The 18756-nt window shown below is 39.4% G+C and overlaps 1 protein-coding gene across 1 annotated transcript in view; it reads left to right on the top strand.

Moving 5' to 3' along the window:
* NWD2 (NACHT and WD repeat domain containing 2) overlaps positions 1 to 18756 on the top strand; it is a 203842-nt gene that overhangs the window by 65936 nt on the left and 119150 nt on the right. The window contains exon 2 of the mRNA XM_007522796.3: positions 17171 to 17259. Within this exon, the coding sequence (XP_007522858.1) occupies positions 17171 to 17259 (89 nt within the window). The remainder of the gene's footprint in view (positions 1 to 17170; positions 17260 to 18756) is intronic.

Genomic DNA, 18756 nt, shown 5'->3' with positions numbered 1-18756 from the left:
AGCCCAGTATTGAAATAGCATCTAGATTACATTTGTACTTACTGGGTCAGGTGTCCCCCAATGTCTGAACCAGCTTAAAGTAGTAAATTAACTTTTTTTTTTGCCTCCAGGATTATTGTGGGGCTCAGTGCCTGCACTATGAATCCACTGCTCCTGGAGGCTATTTTTTCCCTTTTGTTGCCCTTGTTTATTTTTGTTGTTATTATTGCTGTCATTGTTGTTGGATAGGACAAAGAGAAAATGGAGAGAGGAGGGGAAGACAGAGATGGGGAGAGAAAGATAGACACCTGCAGACCTGCTTCACTGCCTGTGAAGTGACCCCCCTGCAGGTGGGGACCCAGGGCTCAAACTGTGATCCTTATGCTGGTCCTTGCGCTTTGCACCACATGCGCTACCGCCCGGACCCCACTTTAACTCTTTCTTACCATGCTACATTGCTATAAACAGGTGCTTACATCCTGGAACTTGAAAGCCCCTTTATAAGAGACCACCTTTGATATTAATCAGATAGAGGCCCAGTTCTTGTTGAAGTCAGTATGTGTATATGATTCCATGTGGAAAGAATATGGACTCAAAAGTGGAACTCAAGATTAACCCAGGAGTTTGCCAGTAGAATTTGTATGTATTTGGTCAAAGAACTTAGCAACTTTGAGCAATCTCACATGTAAAACAGATCCTGATCACTGTTTCACGTGATTATTGTGAGGTTTAGTGAAACAGTGTACAGTATATGAAAAGTACGCAAGGCAGTTACTAGGGAACTCTAGATAAGTGCTAGCTCAGGGGGGCAGGGAGTAGCACACCTGTTTGAGTACACATGTTGCAATGCACAGGGATCCAAATTCAATCTGCCCCCCAGGTCCCCACCTGCAGAGGGAAAGTTCCACAAGTGGTGAAGAAGTGCTGCAGATTATCTTTGTCTATCTCCCCCTTCCTGCTTGATTTCTCTGTTTCTATCCAATAAATAAATAAATAAAATGCATTACAAACAGTAGATGCTAGTTGAGTATGAATCTTTACTACGTAGTTTGACACTAAAATAAAACTATCAGTATAAAGCAAACAGTATATTATTTATTGTGGAATATTTTGTGTTAGACCTTTTATGTCAACAGGAATTAAGCCAGTACAAGAAAAATTAATTTCACATGTTAGCCTTTTGCAAATGCCTTGTGTTTCAAGATCACTTAGCCAGTATCACTTCATCCTAAGGTGAAAATGAACATAGCAAAAGAGAGAAACAGTTATTAAATTTCTTACAGTAGCCAAGGTACCAAATTAAACATGTTATTTATAGTGTTTCTAGTTATCAACCTAATTTGTGTCTTTTTTCAAGACAGCATGTGCAGAAATTTAATCAGCAATCCCCCATTACTCCCATGGATTTGTAGTGGTTATATCCTGGGATAGAATTCAGGCATTAAAATCTCTTCTGACTCCTCTTTTTGCTTACTCATATTTTTATTTGTGATTAATAATAGGTTACAAGTAAGATGACAGTGTGTAGTTGCACACCACACCCACCACCAAAGTTCTGTAGCCCCACTCCGTCCTTCAGAGATAATCACTATAGTTCTCACTAGTCTTGGGAACCGTTTGCTTGCTTCTGGGGTGCTTTACTGTTGTTGTTTGCTTGCTTGTTTGCTTGCTTGCAAATGTATGTGTATCTGATCTCTAAATTCCACATCTGAGTGAAACCATCTGGTACTTATTTTGCTAAGTACCTTCAGTCCCATCCATTTTATCCTAGAGGATAAAACATCATTTTTTTTATTAGAGAGTAGTATTCCATGGGATATAGATCTCATAACTTCTTTAACCAGTCATCTGCTGATGGGCATTTAGGCTACTTCTACTCTGGCTATTGTGAATAATGCAGCTATGAACATAGGGATGCAAATGACCCTTCAAAATAGTGTTTTAAGTGTTTTCTAATGTAAATTATAGAGTCCCGAGATCTTTGATCCATTTTAATTTGACTTTGGTATATGGTGTAAGGTGATGGTCTAGTTTCACTTTTCTACGTATGGTTAGTTATCCAGTTTTCCCAACACCATTTGTTGAAGAGACCTTCTTCACCCCATTGAGTAGTTTTGGCTCCTCTGTCATATATTAGGTGGCGGTATATTTCTGGGCTTCCAGTTCTGCTCCATTGATCCAAGTGTCCATTTTTATTCCAGAATCACACTGTTTTGATTACTATTCTTTTGTAGTATAATCTGAAGTTGGGGCACATGATACTTCCATGGTTTTTTCCTTTTTTCTCAGAAATCCTTTGGCTATTCGTGGCTTTTTGTGGTTCCACACAAGTTTTTGGACAAATTGATCAATTTGCTTGAGAAATGTCATTTGGGGCCTTGATAGGGATTGCATTGAAATTGTATATTGCTTTTGATAGACTGGCTATTTTAATAATGTTTATGTTTCCAATATAGGAACAATGAATGTTCTTTCATTTTGTGTGTCCTTCCCTACTTCTCTTCTTTTCTTTTCTTTTTTCTTTCTTTCTTTCTTTCTTTCTTTCTTTCTTTCTTTCTCTCTCTCTCTCTTTTTTTTTTGCCTCCAGGGTTATCACTAGGGCTCAGTGCCTGCACTAAGAACCCACACTACTCCTGGAGGCTAGTTTTTTTTCCCCTTTTTATTGCCCTTGTTGTTTGTTGTTGTTATTATTGTTGTTATTGCTGTCATTGTTGGATAGGACTAAGAGAAATCAAGAGAGGAGGGGAAAACAGAGGGAGAGAGAAAGATAGACACCTGCAGACCTGCTTCACCGCTTGTAAAGCGACACCCCCCCCCCCACAGGTGGGGAGCCAGGGCCTCGAACCGGGACCCTTACGCCGGTTTTTGCGCTTTGCGTGCTCCTAACTCATTATGCTACCGCCAGCCCCTCCCCCATAATTGTAAATGGGTTTGAGTCTTTTATTAACATTTCCTAAGACTCCTTGTTTGTATACAGAAATGCCACAGATTTATGTGTGTTGGTTTTGTATCCTGCTACTGTATTGATTTTATTATTTCCTCTTCTGCCTCCTTTGACAGAGTCCAATATGCACAGCACAGAATCTGTAGCTCTGCAGCAATTGTCACGAACTGCCCATTTACACTTGGCACACAGTACTAAGCAGTAAACCTAGATCAGTGTTGGTCAGAGTGCATGGGATTAACTGAACCAGTTTGTTGGTCGGAACGTGAAAGAGCATGATCCTAATGGCCAAATCACTTGGCAGTTACTTAAGTAAAATTGAATTCTTCAAAAACAAGTTATCCATTTACATATAATTATTACTAAAAGGTTTTGTATGGTGTTTATATTCTAATATGGTTTAGAATAGTACTTCAGCTGTCTCCTTTTTTATTCTCCTGATTTTCCGATGACTTTTCATAATGAATCTCTTAACAAGGAAGCACACTCAAAAGTAGTAGGTCTACCTTAGAAAGGAAGAGAATGCAGGACCATAGGAAAAATGGGCAAAAAAATGTATAGAGATATATAGATAGTTACAGAAATATTAGTCACCCCATATCTGTGACCTTGGGAGAGCTACTGCAGTTTGCAATGGAGGAAATGAGAACACAGAACTCTGGTGGTGGGAAAGGTGTGAGACTATACCCATTATTTTATAATTTTTAAATCAATATTAAATCATTAATAAAAATAATACAAAATATTCAAACTGGTCTATAAATTTGAGATTTTTTTAAAATAAATACCCCCGACATTGTTGTGGTCTTCCACCTTTAATACTCTTAAGTAATCTAGTTTGTGATGATATATGTTGGAAATTTGCACATTTTTCCTGGGTAAGCATCAGCCATTCTCATTTGTAATGTGCTTAGGCTACATATTTGCACAGAAGCATCATTTTTCAAAAAGAAACAAGTTACTGACTTTTATAAATGAGTTAAATCAAAGTATTAGTTTATATAACAAATTGCAGTACTAGTATTTTTTTCTGAATAACTTGAATCCTTTTACCAAATTTTCTAGTACATTAATTTATACAAATGGTATACTTTTAAACATTAAATTAGTGATTTGTAGCATTGTCTGACCTAGAAGCCTGAGAGGAAACCTAAGAAAGATCCCAGGGTTTCCTTGACCAGCTATCCCTATGTACAGTCTCAAACTGCAGCAATAACCAGACTCACTAGGAGGCTTTCCTGAGTAGTTGGTTCAGTGGTTTAAAACTAAGGAAACAGGGGACTGGGCGGTAGTGCAGGAGGTTAAGCATACATGGCACAAAGCTCAAGGACCAGAGTAAGGATCCTGGTTCAAGCCTCTGGCTCCCCACCTGCAAGGAGGTCGCCTCACAAGCAGTGAAGCAGGTCTGCAGGTGCCTGTCTTTCTTTCCCCCTCTCTGTCTTCCCTTCATCTCTCAATTTCTCTCTGTCCTGTCCAACAACAATGACAACAGGAACAATAAATGCAACAATGAGGGCAACAAAAGTGGGGGGGTGGCCTTTAAGAGAATTGGATTCATAGTGCAGGCAACGAGCCCCAGTGATAACCCTGGAGGCAAAAAAAAAAAAAAATTAAGAAAGCATACTGAATTACCTCTGTATTGCTTGCTTGGGCTTTGTTTAGTTTTGTTTTGTTTTGTTTTGTTTTGTTTCGTTCCCTTTGCCAACAGAATTTGTTGGGCTCTGTGTCATCACAATGAATCAAGAGCTCCCAGTGGCTGTTTTTTTCTTTTTCTTTTTTTCTATTTTATTTGATAAGACAGAGAGAAATTGAGAGGGGAGGGGGAGATAGAAAGGGAGAGAGACAGAGTGACACCTGCAGACCTGCTTCACCACTCATGAAGTGTCCCCTGAAGGGTGGGGGGCAGGGTCTTAAACCCCAGTCTTGTGCTTAGTAATATGTGCACTTAACTAGATGCACTCCCACTCAGTCCCTGGATTTTCTTGTATTTTTAATATTTTGTAATAAAACTAACAGATATCACAACAAAAATATAATCCAATCTATGGATTGCTGAGTCTTTAAAAAACAAAAACATTTTGTTCATCACAGATGATACTCTGTGTGTGTGCGTGTGTGTGTGTGTGTGTATGAAAATCCTCTGAGATTCAAATGCTGCATTGAATTGTATGCTGTTGCTGATAAAACCTCCACTACCTTTTTGTAAATTTAATTTTAATTACATCAGCCTAGTGGGTTCTGTGAAGATAGTTACTTTTAGTATAATGGATTTTTTAAGAGAAAATGTTCCATGAGAGCACTGAGTGTTGAATGTTGAATGTTTTATTTGAAAGCAAATGCTAAATGTATTTTTATAACATTCAATATTGATACTTTGGGGAAAAACTAAAGTGAAAGCATACTTTAATGGATTAAAAGGAAATGGTTACAACATTTAGCTTTGAATACTATTTAGAAGTTCATACTAGTAATAACAGTAATAATGCTCAAAGGTGCATCAAAGTGACACTTATTTACTGTAATTTCTTATTTTATTTTTTCAAATGTAAAGCTGTATTAATGTTATTTACATTATATAACCAAGAGCTTATTACATGTTTAGTTATGAGACCAATTATATAAATTCATAGTTATAGTGATCAAGGAATTTGAATTAATTTCAAGACACTACATTTAAAGCAACATTTCTTATATTTCTCTAGTTTATGTAGCCACTTAAATTCCTTGCTGGAGAGATATATTTTCTTATAAGTGTGGGAAGCATTGTGGGTACAAACTGACTCAACTACACAATGACCGACTCTACTTGAAGATGCCTTTCATTGAATTGAAACACATAGTATTAGTTTTTTTTTTAAGTTACTGAAGAACAAACTATTTAAGAATCATCTCTCAGTATTTCCAAGTACTTTGGAATACTACTTCATGTATCCTCACATTCCTTTGGTAGAGGGGACAAAGAGAGAAGGGCAGTGGCACCTAATTGAGTGCACATATTACCATGTGCAAGGTCCTGGGCTCAACCAGGAAGAGTGGTGATGCAGTACTGCAGATGTGCCTCTTTGTCTCTTCCTATCTCAATTCCTTCCCAATTTCTCTGTCTTATCAGAAAGGGAGGAAGGGAGAAGAAAAAGAAAGAAGGGAGAGAGGGAGGAAGAAAAGGAAGGGAGGAAGGAAGGAAGGAAGGAAGGAAGGAAAGAAGGAAGGAAGGAAGGAAGAAAAAAACCCACTGGGAGCAGTAGATTCATTGTGCAGGCAATAAGCCCTAGTGATAACTCAGGTGGCAAGAAAAAATGAACAAAGGTGGAGACAAGCGTTTGCAGCCAGTGGAATCATTTGATCTAGCCCTGCCAAAGTGATGATCATTATTGGAAAATTGATATTATAATATCCAAATGACCCCTGGCAGAGAAAAAGGATTCTCTACCCCAGCCTTAGGTGCATTGTCAGAAGCAGGGAGACATCTCAGTATTAAAACACACAACTTGCATGCCTGAGACCCATGGCATGCAACAGTCCACCGATTCCAACCTAATCAATGCAACGAGTAGCACCTCAGCATGCTTCACTTCAGACTGTGTCCAGAGATGTCAGGCATGGAATGTCAACCCTTCACCCTCATTATTCCGGTGAGACCTTTCCTTTCATAGGATTCTCTAATTCCATTCCAGGAGGTTCACTTCCTGACAAAGTCCCAAAACCTCGATATAGACCAGGTCCCATGAGATAGAGCATATGTTCACACGTATCCATAAATTAGGGGAAAATATATACCTGAAAGCAAAAGTACACAATATAGTGAGTCAGTATCAAGTACATAATGAAATAGTGTCTACTTAGACTTAGATACCCTCCTCACCTACTTCCTATTGCAGTTTTCTCACTCACTCCAAAGCTAACCTTAGCAAAGCAAGGACTGCAAAGGCTGAATAAGGGCAAGAGACTGGCATACTTTAACGATGACTCTTTAGTCATTATCAGGCCATTCCATCAGCTGGGGCCCTAATCGAGGAGTCCCGAGATTCCCAAAGAGACTTGATGGGCCTAGAACTCAAATCCCCTTCTCCATTGTTACCGGTCATTTCTATCAGGCACAACAAAATAGATCCCTTTGTGGGTCCCCATAGGACCTGGCCCTCAACTTGGATCAACAATGGTAGAGAATGTTCCATCCTCCGAAGTGAGGATGGGCAATATACTCTATGCTACACATGCTACACCAGAGGAAGATTGGTCAATATTGGGGCAGCATGGAATGTTCCTACTCATGAACACAGAATGTGAGCTCAGATCTAGAGGGATGCAGAGGTCACATAGAATCCTAAGCTGATTATGGGCCCCAGATCACATCAAATTGATGAGGTTTACAGTCAACAATATTTATACCCCTTTCCCATATTAGGGAGCCACTCTCTTCCCTGATCCACTTTCTGGTCCTTTTTCCAGCCATGACATCATCTCCCCAGACAATAACTTGGATTCATCCACGTGCATATCAGATTTCAGGCTCGGGCAAAAGAAAAAGGGAAAAAAAACAAAAACTAGCATAGCCACAGGCCCTTTGGAATTTAATTAAAATATGCGTACTAGTTATCTATAAAATGGAGGACCCCCCCCAACTCTTCATCTGCACTATTCCAGCCCTTAGGTCCATGGTTGGTCAACAATTTGTTTGGCTTTGTATATTAACTCTCTTGTCAAACACCAGGTTCCAGATGCTAGCATGATGCCGACCAGACTTCCCTGGACAGACAACCCCACCAATGTGTTCTGGAGCTTTGCCTCCCCAGAGCCCTTCCCCACTAGGGAAAGAAAGAGACAGGCTGGGAGTATGGATCGAACTGTCAACACCCATGTTCAGCAGGGAAGCAATTACAGAAGCCAGACCTTCCACCTTCTGCATCCCACAATGACCTTGGATCCATACTTCCAGAGGGTTAAAGAAAAGGAAAGCTATTGGGAGGGCATGGGATACAGAATTCTGGTGGTGGGAATTGTGCGAAGTTGTACCCTTCTTATCCTATGGTTTTGTCAATGTTTCCTTTTTATAAATAAAAATTTAAAAAGGGTAATTTTTCACTTTTAATACCAGGTGCTCCCTTGATACACAAATGTTTATGTCATTGAATTTAATAATTATATGCTAACCTGATTGCAGCGACAGGAGAAAACTTTCATAATTTCCATACCTCAGGGACAGTTTTCTGTATGTTTGCTAAGATTTTAACTCATTAGTGACTTCTAACAAATTTATATTTGGACCAGAAAACAGTCATTATAGGAACTATTCGACTGTCTCAGGAGGACATCTCTTGAAAAACAATTAATTATTGCCAACCTCAATGTAATTTTCTAGTTTTCCATCTTTGATATATGAAATTTTATCACTTTGGTATTTCATGTGTTGCCAAAAGGAATTATTGCCTCCCTCTAATTAATCAATTACCGGGATTAATCACCTGAGTGTAACTCCTTTAAAATGCATATCTCTTACAAGCAATTTGTATATTTATTTTGTAACCAGATGGTATATGGAATGTTTATTTAGAGAACTGTGTTGGCAGTGTGTAATGAAAGAAACTTATATGAAGATGAGTAATCGCTTTTTGTTAACAATGTTAAGGATTTAAAATGCTTTCTTATTGGTGTGGAATAAGCCTTCTATCTAATGATTGCTATTAACTATTGCACACCATGTTGTTATTAGTTAGTGCTTACCCTTGTAAAGCCTAAAACAATAAAATTTGAAAATTAAAAAAAAGAATTGAGACTTCAGAAAAATAGAAAAGGCCTGTCATTGAAGATTCTTCTTTATTCTAAACCAGGATTGGGGAAAGTCTAGCCCACAGGCAGTATGTGGCCCACAAAATTATTTGGTCTGGCTCTGCCTATGCAAGCAGGAATAGAAATTCAATATAGGTGGTCCGGGAGGTGATGCTATGGATAAAGCATGAGACTCTCAAGTGTGAGGACCTCAGTTCATTCCCGGCAGCACATGTACCAGAGTTATGTCTGGTTTTTTCTCTTCCTGTCCTTTAAATAAATAAATAAATAAAATATTTTTAATTTAAAAAAGGATAAATCAACAAAACAATAAGGTAGGAGGGGTACAACTCCACACAATTCCCACCACCCAATCTCCATATCCCATCCCCTCCCCTGATAGCTTTCCCATTCTCTATCCCTCTGGGAGCATGGACCCAGGGTCATCGTGGGTTGCAGAAGGTGGAAGGTCTGGCTTCTGTAATTGCTTCCCCGCTGAACGTGGGCCTTGACTGGTCGGTCCATACTCCCAGTCTGCCTCTCTCTCTCCCCAGTAGGGTGGGTCTCTGGAGAAGCAGAGCTCCAGGACATATTGGTGGGGTCTTCAGTCCAGGGAAGCCTGGCCGGCATCCTGATGACATCTGGAACCTGGTGACTGAAAAGAGAGTTAACATTTAAAGCCAAACAAATTGTTGAGCAATCATGGACCCAAAGCTTGAAATAGTGGAGAGGAAGTGTTAGGGGGGTACTCACTGCAAACTCTAGTGTACTTCTGCTTTCAGGTATATATTTTGCAGTAGTTTATGGATACGTGTGAACATATGCTGTCTCTCATAGAAACTGGTGTATATCTAGGTTTTGGGACTTTGTTAGAAAGTGAACCACCTGGGATGGAATTAGAGTATACTATGAAAGGAAAGGTCTCACCCGAGTAATGAAGCTGAAGGGTTGTCACTCCACACGTGAAGTCTCTGGACACAGTCTGAAGTGAAGCATGTTGAGGTGGCAATCATTGTGTTGATTAGGTTGCGATCGGCAGATGCAACATTATTTGATATGGATTGCGAGAGGCATACGGGAAAGTGGACCCTATCCAAGGGTTCCAGGACTGGGGGAAGTAGAGGCTCTATAGTGGAGATGTGAGGTTCCTGCTGTCTTAGGGTTCAAAAAGACAATCGATAGTTAATGTTACCATCACATTATTTGGTAATTGGGTTAACTTTGAAAAGTCCTTTTGTTAGGGTTTGCTGTACAGTATCCAGTATCTTGTATATAGCTGTGCTATTGGTTGCTTCTGATCTACTTGGTCTAGGCTTTTGAGAGAGTCTGCATATCAAATACACAGCCTATATATTAAAAAGACTAAGTCTGTGTTTTAAAAAACTTCGAGACATACAATTAATTTTCCCCCTACATTTTGCTAGGAGTGTACATAAACACCATTCCCACCACCAAAATACTGTGACCCATCCCTCCCACCCATTCCCACCCCCCAATGGCCCGGGAAGCTGCATGTCTACCCCTCACCACAGGATTTTTACTTTGGTGCCCTACTTACAATTTGGTCAGGTCCTGCTTTTAGTTTCCCTTTCAGATCTTCTTACTCAACTTCTGTTGATGAGTGGAATCATCCCATACTCATCTTTATCTTTCTGACTTAGCTCACTTAACATAATTCCTTTTAGCTCTGTCCAAGATGGGTCAGAGAAGGTGGGTTCATTGTTCTTGATAGCTGCATAGTATTCCATTGTGTATATATACCACAGCTTTCTCAGCCACTCATCTATTGTTGGGCACTTGAGTTGCTTCCAGGTTTTAGCTATTATGAATTGTGCTGCTATGAACATAGGAGTACACACCTCTTTTTGGTTGGGTGTTATGGAGTCCTTGGGGTATAACCCTAGGAGAGGGATTACTGGATCATATGGAAGGTCCATGTCTAGCCCTGTGAGAGTTTTCCAGACTGCTGTCCATTGAGGCTGTACCAATTTACATTCCCACCAGCAATGTAAAAGGGTTCCTCTGTCCCCACAGCCTCTCCAGCATTTGTTGCTGCTGTCCTTTTTGATGTATGCCATTCTTACAGGAGTGAGGTGGTATCTTAGTGTTGTCTTAATTTGCATTTCTCTGACAATCAGTGACCTAGAGCAGTTTTTCATGTGTTTGTTACCCTTTTGGATCTCCTCTGAGGTGAATGTTTTGTTCATATCCTCTGCCCATTTTTGGATGGGGTCATTTGCTTTTTTGGTGCTAAGTTTGCTGAGCTCTTTATATATTTTGGTGATTAGTTTCTTGTCTGATGTATGGCAAGTAAAGATCTTCTCCCATTCTGTGAGGGGTCTCTTTGTTTGTTTAATAGTTTCTTTGGATGTGCAGAAGCTTTTCAATCTGATGTAGTCCTATTGGTTTGTTTCTGCTTTATTCTTCCTTGCAATTGGGTTTGATTCATCAAAGATGTCCTTGAGGTGTAGGTGGGAAACTGTTTTCCCAATGTTTTCCTCTAAGTATTTGATTGTTTCTGGCCTGACATCTAGTTCTTTGATCCATTTGGAGTTGATTTTTGTTTCTGGTGAGATAAAGTGGTTCAATTTCATTCTTCTGTATGTTACAACCCAGTTTTCCCAGCACCATTTATTGAAGAGAGCCTCCTTTTTCCATTTAATCCTTTGGGCCCCCTTATCAAAGATTAGATGTCCATAGGTGTGGGGATTTATTTCTGGGCTTTCAATTCTCTTCCACTGGTCTGTGTGCCTATTTTAGTTCCAGTACCATGCTGTTTTGATGATGATGGCTTTATAATATAGTTTAAGGTCTGGGAGTGTGATGCCTCCATTTCTGTTTCTTTTCCTCAAGATGGTTTTGGCAATTCTAGGTGTTTTCATGTTCCAGAAAATGACTGTAGTGTTTGTTCTATTCTCTTAAAGAAGCTTGGTGGAACTTTGATGGGTATTGCATTAAATTTGTATTTTTAAAATATTTTTAAAAGAAATTAAATATAGGGGATTTTTTTCTTCTTTTTTAAAATATATTTTATCAGCGATTTAATAATGATTGACAGAATTGTGGGGTAAGAAGGGTACAATTCCATCCAATTCCCAGCATCAGAGTTCTGTATCTCTTCCCTTCCATTGGAAGCTTCCCTATTCTTTCTTTATCTCTCTGAGAGTATGGACCAAATATCTCTGTGGAGTGCAGAAGGTAGGATGTGTGGCTTCTGTAATTGCTTCTCCACTGGACATAGGTTAACTGGTTGATCCATACCCCCATCCTGTTTCTGTCTTTCTATAGGGACTTTTTACATAGCAATATTAAGTGCTGATTTTTGTAACTTTATTTGGAGATTAATGATTTATAGTACAGCTTTTGCCACATAAGCACAACTTCCCTTATCCCTAAAATGGGTATTTACAAAACACTCTACTCACCCTAACCTAAATCCTTTTCCATTATCATGCACTAGGGCCCCGACATGCCTCCATTTCATCACCATCTCTCCTTCCCCAGAGTCCTTTGCTTTGGAATTAATTTAAACTCTTCTTGGGCAAAATCAACAGTGTTGAAAGATAATAGTATTGATTAGTACTCCCCACCTGAAGCTATTCTTGTAGATCCTTCAGACACTGCGCAGAGACCTTCATTAACTCTGAAACCATCAAATTGTTTAGAAATCAACTTATTTTTAAGCAGTTACTTTGTTTTTAATATGTATTTATTTCATTTTAATGGGGGGTGGGGAGAGAGATATACCAGAGTACTTGCTCAGCTCTGGCTTATGGTAGGCCTAGTGTGGAATGAACCTAGAACCTCAGAGCCTCAGACCTGAAGAAAGCAACTTTTTAAAGACTTTATAGTTAGTGCTGTCAAAGTGTTAATGTACCTTTTGAAAGCATTAAAAAGCTTGGCAGAAATGCCTATGTTCAGCGGGGAAGCAATTACAGAAGCTAGACCTTCCATCTTCTGCACCTCATAATGACCCTGGGTCCATACTCCCAGAGGGATAAAGAATAGGAAAGCTGTCAGGGGAGGGGATGACATACAGAGTTCTGGTGGTGGGGGAATTGTGTGGCTTTGTACCCCTCTTATCCTGTGGTTTTTGTCAGTGATTCCTTTATATAAATAAAAAATTAAAAATAGAGAATTGGGCGGCCCCGCAGCGAATTAAGTGCACATGGCGCAAAGCACAAGGACCGATGTAAGGATACCAGTTCGAGCCCCCAGCTCCCCACCTGCAGGGGAGCCACTTTACAGGCAGTGAAGCAGGTCTGCAGGTGTCTATCTCCCCCCCCACCCCCCCACCCCCCACCCCCGTCTTCCCCTCTTCTCTCCATTTCCCTCTGTCCTATCTAACAAGGAAGATATCAGTAACAACAATAACCACAACAATAAAAAACAAGGGCAATAAATTTTAAAAAATTAAAAACTAAATAAATAAAGCTTGGAAGATACAAATGAATACACAAATGAGTATAAAGAACAAATCATTATCTCCCTAGTCTCTGAGCTACATATTTTTAATATTTTGATGTATTTAATAATACAGCAGAGGTTAAATGAAACATGAAAAAGTGATGTACATTAAAATTGAGATAACTCGGGGGTCTGGCGGTGGCGCAGTGGGTTAAGCGCATGTGGCTCAAAGCGCAGGGACCAGCGTAAGGATCCCGGTTGGAGCCCCCGGCTCCCCACCTGCAGGGGAGTCGCTTCACAGGCGGTGAAGCAGGTCTGCAGGTGTCTTTCTCTCCCCTTCTCTGTCTTCCCCTCCTCTCTCCATTTCTCTCTGTCCTATCCAACAACGAATTGTGTCAACAAGGTCAATAATAATAACCACAACGAAGCTACAACAAGTGCAACAAAAGGGGGAAAAAAATGGCCTCCAGGAGCGGTGAATTCATGGTGCAGGCACCGAGCCCAGCAATAACCCTGGAGGAGGAAAGAAAAATAAATAATAATATAATTGAGATAACTCTTCCTTCAGTGTAGTGGAACCCAGCATGGTCTACATTTTTAAAAAATATTTATTTATTTTTCCCTTTTGTTGCCTTTTTTCATTGTAGTTGTAGTTATTATTGTTGTTGTTATTGATGCCGTTGTTGCTGGATAGGACAGAGAGTAATGGAGAGAGGAGGGGAAGACAGAGAGGGGGAGAGAAAGACACCTGCAGACCTGCTTCACTGCCTGTGAAGCGACTCCCCTGCAGGTGGGGAGCCAGGGCTCGAACCGGGATCCTTATGCCGGTCCTTGCGCTTTGCGCTATCGCCCAACTCCTAGTCTACATATTTTTAAGAGAGCCCTTCTTAACATGTGAAACTCTGTATCTTGAATTTCCCTGTCCATGACATTCTATTGTTTTAAAATTGCAAGCCACCTGGATTTGTTATGTGAACATTTTCTTTAATTCAATTAAGCCAGTTTATCACCATATTTATCATCATATTATGCCATTCTGTCTCAGTTACTTAGCATCTCCAGAGCCCATCATATATTAATACTAGTGCCTCCTTCTCATTTTAGAAAGATTCAGATAATTTGGCAAAATGTCTTAATGTTCTGCCAAAAACAGAAGCCAGCAAAGAAATGATAATTTCAGCTCATTCACTTACTTTATGACACTGTATTTCTAAGCAACACTGTTTATTTCTCACAATTCAATGTCATCTTGATTCTGTATCCATCCTATGACAAACCATAATGTAAGAAGGCCTTCCATTTTTGGAGATAATTGCAGGGAAGCATGCTTTGCCTGTCAGCTCATTTTTACCATGTTTTTTTCCCATTCATTTATTCCTTAACTGAGCATAACTAATCACTGGGGATGCAGCAGTGAATGAGATAAGAGTTTTCTGACTCTCTGAGCTCACTGTGGAGGAGACAGAGAGGAAACAAATAACAGCAATATATTGCAAAAGGTGATGGCAGTAGTCCATTGGTTTCCATATGGAAACCATGGTTCAGAGGTCTCTCTGAGGAGACTGTAAAGCTGACAATTGAATGACAGGACGGAACAGGACTAAGCATTCTAGGAGGGCTTCTAGCTGGAGCAAAGATCTGAAGGTGGCAGTGTAAGCCAGGAACCCAGTGAAGACCAGTCCTGCTGGAATGACACAAACAGAGAATTAGAAGGAACTGAGTTTAGGGAGAGAAAAAAACATTCAAGATAAGGAGTGTGGGTTTCCTATCAAGTTTCATCTGTAGCCATTAGAGGTTATAAGCAAGATAGTGGTGTGATCTGATTTACATTTTTAAAAGGTCAGTGTAGCTGCTCTGTGGAGAATGGATTGAAGGGAGCAAGTATGGAAACAGAATCCAGATGAGAGCGGGTTTGGCTGGCACCCAGTAGTAGATTGAGAGTAGAATAATTCACGATTTACTTAGGGACAGAGCAATAGAACTGATGAATGTGTTGGTTTTTGAAGAGTATATTACAGAAATAGAAGAATGCATCAAGGACAATTGAAAGATTTTTGTTTTATAAATGTTAGGTTGTCAACACCACTTAACCATTTTATATAGCTCCAATGACTATTTTCAAAGATTATTTGTACAGATGGATATGTTCTCTCAGTGCCTCATAATAAAAGTTAGTGACATTTTTCTTAGCATTTTATTGAAAGAGGAAGAAGGGGGAGAAAGAAACAGAGCATTGCTCTGGTACATGTTCTGCTAGGGATTGAACTGGGAATGTCATGCTTGAGAACCCAGTGCTTTTATCTACTGCACCACCTACCTGACCATAAGTAGTGGTATGTGTGTATGTATGTATTTTAGTTTAGGTTTGCTTTTTTTTTTTTTTTTTTTTTTTTAACAAACAAGAGCACTGCTCAGCTCTGGCTTCTGGTTGTGCAGGGGGTTGAACCTGGGACTTGGTAGCCTAAGGTATGAGAATCTCTTCATACAACCATTATGCTATTTCCACCACTGTGTGTATTATTTTAGATAGAAGCAGAGAAAGAGAGAGTGGATGAAACCAAGGTACCGAAGCTTCCGTCTGTGTGGTGGGGCTGGGCACACACAGGCGAAACAGCACATTATACAACTCCAGAGCCATTGTTCTGGCTCTACATTGACATTTTTTAAGAAAGAGCAGTTCTGCTCCTTGTGTCATTTCACAGTTTTTTCATGTATTTTGGTTATCATTTTTAGACTTTCCAAATGACCCTTGTTTAATATAGTCTCAGTTTCCACATCAGGAGAAATTGCTTGTTTGTTGTTATTGGAGCACTTCTCAACTCTGGTTTTTGTGTTGGTGCTGGAGATTAAAATGAGAACCCTGGAGCCTCAGTCAGGAAAGTCAGGAGAGAATCATTATGCTATCTCCCTAGCCCCCTTGTTTATTTTTAATGTAAATTTTTATTTGAATTTTAAACAACACTAGCTTTTTTTTTTAATATTATCAGCTTTATGGTGAAGTTAATGTCTTTCAATCCCAAAATCTTTTATATTATTAAATATAAATTTTAAAGAAAAGCTTTCTGCTTCCACCAGCATCATAACAATTTCTTTTTGTTTAACAAAGTTTACTGAGGAAATAGCGATTCATTCAGTTTTCATCCACTGGCTTTCCCTTTACAATAAAAGCAGGTTGGACCCAGGGTGGGAAAGACCCACCCTTTTCATCTGGGTCACAGAGTAATCTAAGAAGACACTATGTCAAATCTTTGGTTTCCTTGTAGTCACTGGTTCTTGTCACTTGCCAGACTGCAGCTGCATTTCAAACTGTCGAGTCTGGTTATTTGCGTCCCAAAATAAGCTTGAGAACACTAGAAAAGTAGAGTAGGTCAGCATGGCATACGACTGAATTCGCACGGACAGATGTGCTTGGATTAGTAAGGAAAGTCTTTAAAACTGGTTCCTTGGTTATAAATGCATATGCAAATGTTTCTAGTTATGATTGGGATTCTGATAGTGACTAAGTGGCACATTTCATGAAGCATCACAGTAGCCTAATTTTTTAAGACTGTTTCTCATCTTTCAGTGAAACTGGTTGGACAGGAAACAGCTTCTCTTTGCCACGAAGATCTCATGGTGTCTTCATTGATACCGAGCAGCAGCCAGCCCAGTTGGTTTTGCAGTCTTTCCCCGTGCAAAGCATTCTGTAGTAAACACATAGCTGTTCTGTAGTTCTGCTGGCTTCAAGTTCTCTATTAACTCATATTTTTTAGTGACATGGATAATATAAATATTTTCTTCTGAAGTTTTCAACATGATGTGGCATAAGTGAAATATAATGCCCTTCCCCTTTGCTCCCTCTGCTTTGTTATGAACAGGTCTCCACTGCGGTCAAATACACCATCGGTTCACAACATAGCACTCTGCTCTGATCACAGTCATGTTAATATTTAAGTGTATGCCTTCATTCCCCCCGCCCCAAACCCAGATAAATATAAATATATATATATATATATATATATATATATATATATATATATATATATATATATATATGGACCTAACTCAGTTCTTATGTGTGATTTTTTTTTTCCACAGACACAGGAGCAGAAAGACAAGCACTGAAAGAAAATGTGTATCCTAAATTGAGAGAATTCTGCAGAGAAAACTATGGATTGGAATTTCAGGTAATTCTCAAGTTCATTTCATTCCTCTTAATTATATCAGTTACCTAACATTGAGTGTGTTTTCTTGTCACAACTTGAATATTATGGGACAGGTTCAATTCCTGAGAAATTTCATTTCTGGTAGTATGGATAAAAAGTGGACAAGCGGAGTCAAATATTCAGTACTGTAAGATCTTTAACACTGGAAAGTGGAAACTTTTATTTTGAGCTTTCATATTTTTATGGTCTCCTGCTTGAATCTTGTCTGCTACTGGCTCATGTTTTTCTTCAAGTCCTGTTTGTTTACTTTTTAACATTTTTTTTTTTTGGTTTACAATCTCTATTATTATAAAAAGGGCAAGAGGGCCGGGCGATAGCACAGCGGGTTAAGCACACGTGGCGCAAAGCCTAAGGATCCCGGTTCAAGCCCCCAGCTCCCCACCTGCAGAGGAGTCACTTCACAGACAGTGAAGCAGGTCTGCAGGTGTCTATCTTTCTCTCCTCCTCTCTGTCTTCCCTTCTTCTCTTGATTTCTCTCTGTCTATCCAAGAACAATGACAACAATAATAGTAACAACAATACCGATAAACAACAAGGCCAACAAAGGGAAAAAAGGCCTCCAGGAGCATTGGATTTGTTATTGCACCGAGCCCCAGCAATAACCATGGAAGCAAAATAAAAAGGTGGGGGGGGATTAGAGACTCTAGAAATATGTTGCATCTGGGGTGGAGGTAGATAGCATAATGGGAATGCACAGAGGCTCTCATGCTTGAGGCTCCAAAGTCCCAGGTTCAATCCCCTGCACCACCATAAGCCAGAACTGATCAGTGCTCTGGTGGAAGAAAGAAAGAAAAAAGAAAGAAAGAAAGAAAGAGAGGAAGGAAGAAAGGGAGAGAGAGGAAGGAAGGAAGGAAAGAAGAAAGAGAAAGGAAGGAAGGAAGAAAAGAAAAAGGAAAGAAATAAATATTTTGCATCTGAAAATTGGAACCTGTTTTCTCACAAATATGTTCTTTCAATTACCTAGCTAATCTGTGCATTTTTACCTTGCTTTTTAGTTTCTATTCATATTGTAGATTTTTTTTTTCTCTTGGGTATTTTAGGAACTTACCATTCACTCCAAAATTCCATCTGTCTTTTAAGAGTAACTGTATGATTGCCATTGAACACTGACATTTGTAGGCAGGCAGTTCTGACTTTGGTATCTAATAGAAAAGCACTTGAAACATTGGGCATATTTTAGAGTTCCATGAAGTTAATGACAGATGTGACTCCTGCAACAGATAACATTATTTAGTTAGGTTTTTTCCAACTTCAGTTACAGTGGAAATCTTAACTCTTCTGTGCTAGCTTAAGTCCTATTTGCATTAAGTGATGACTGTGTACTTAGAGGCTTAGGCTGTATGAGTACAAAATACACCCTTGTTAGTGCATGAAAGCTTCACCTACTGCTTCTTTACTATTTTAATCTGGTGTAACTCACAATTTATGCTAATAATTTATAAGGTAATAGTTTTAGAA

This window comes from Erinaceus europaeus, chromosome 3 (genome assembly GCF_950295315.1).
Source record: "Erinaceus europaeus chromosome 3, mEriEur2.1, whole genome shotgun sequence".
NCBI classification, from domain to species: Eukaryota; Metazoa; Chordata; class Mammalia; order Eulipotyphla; family Erinaceidae; genus Erinaceus; species Erinaceus europaeus.
This window is presented reverse-complemented; position numbering and strand designations above follow the sequence as displayed.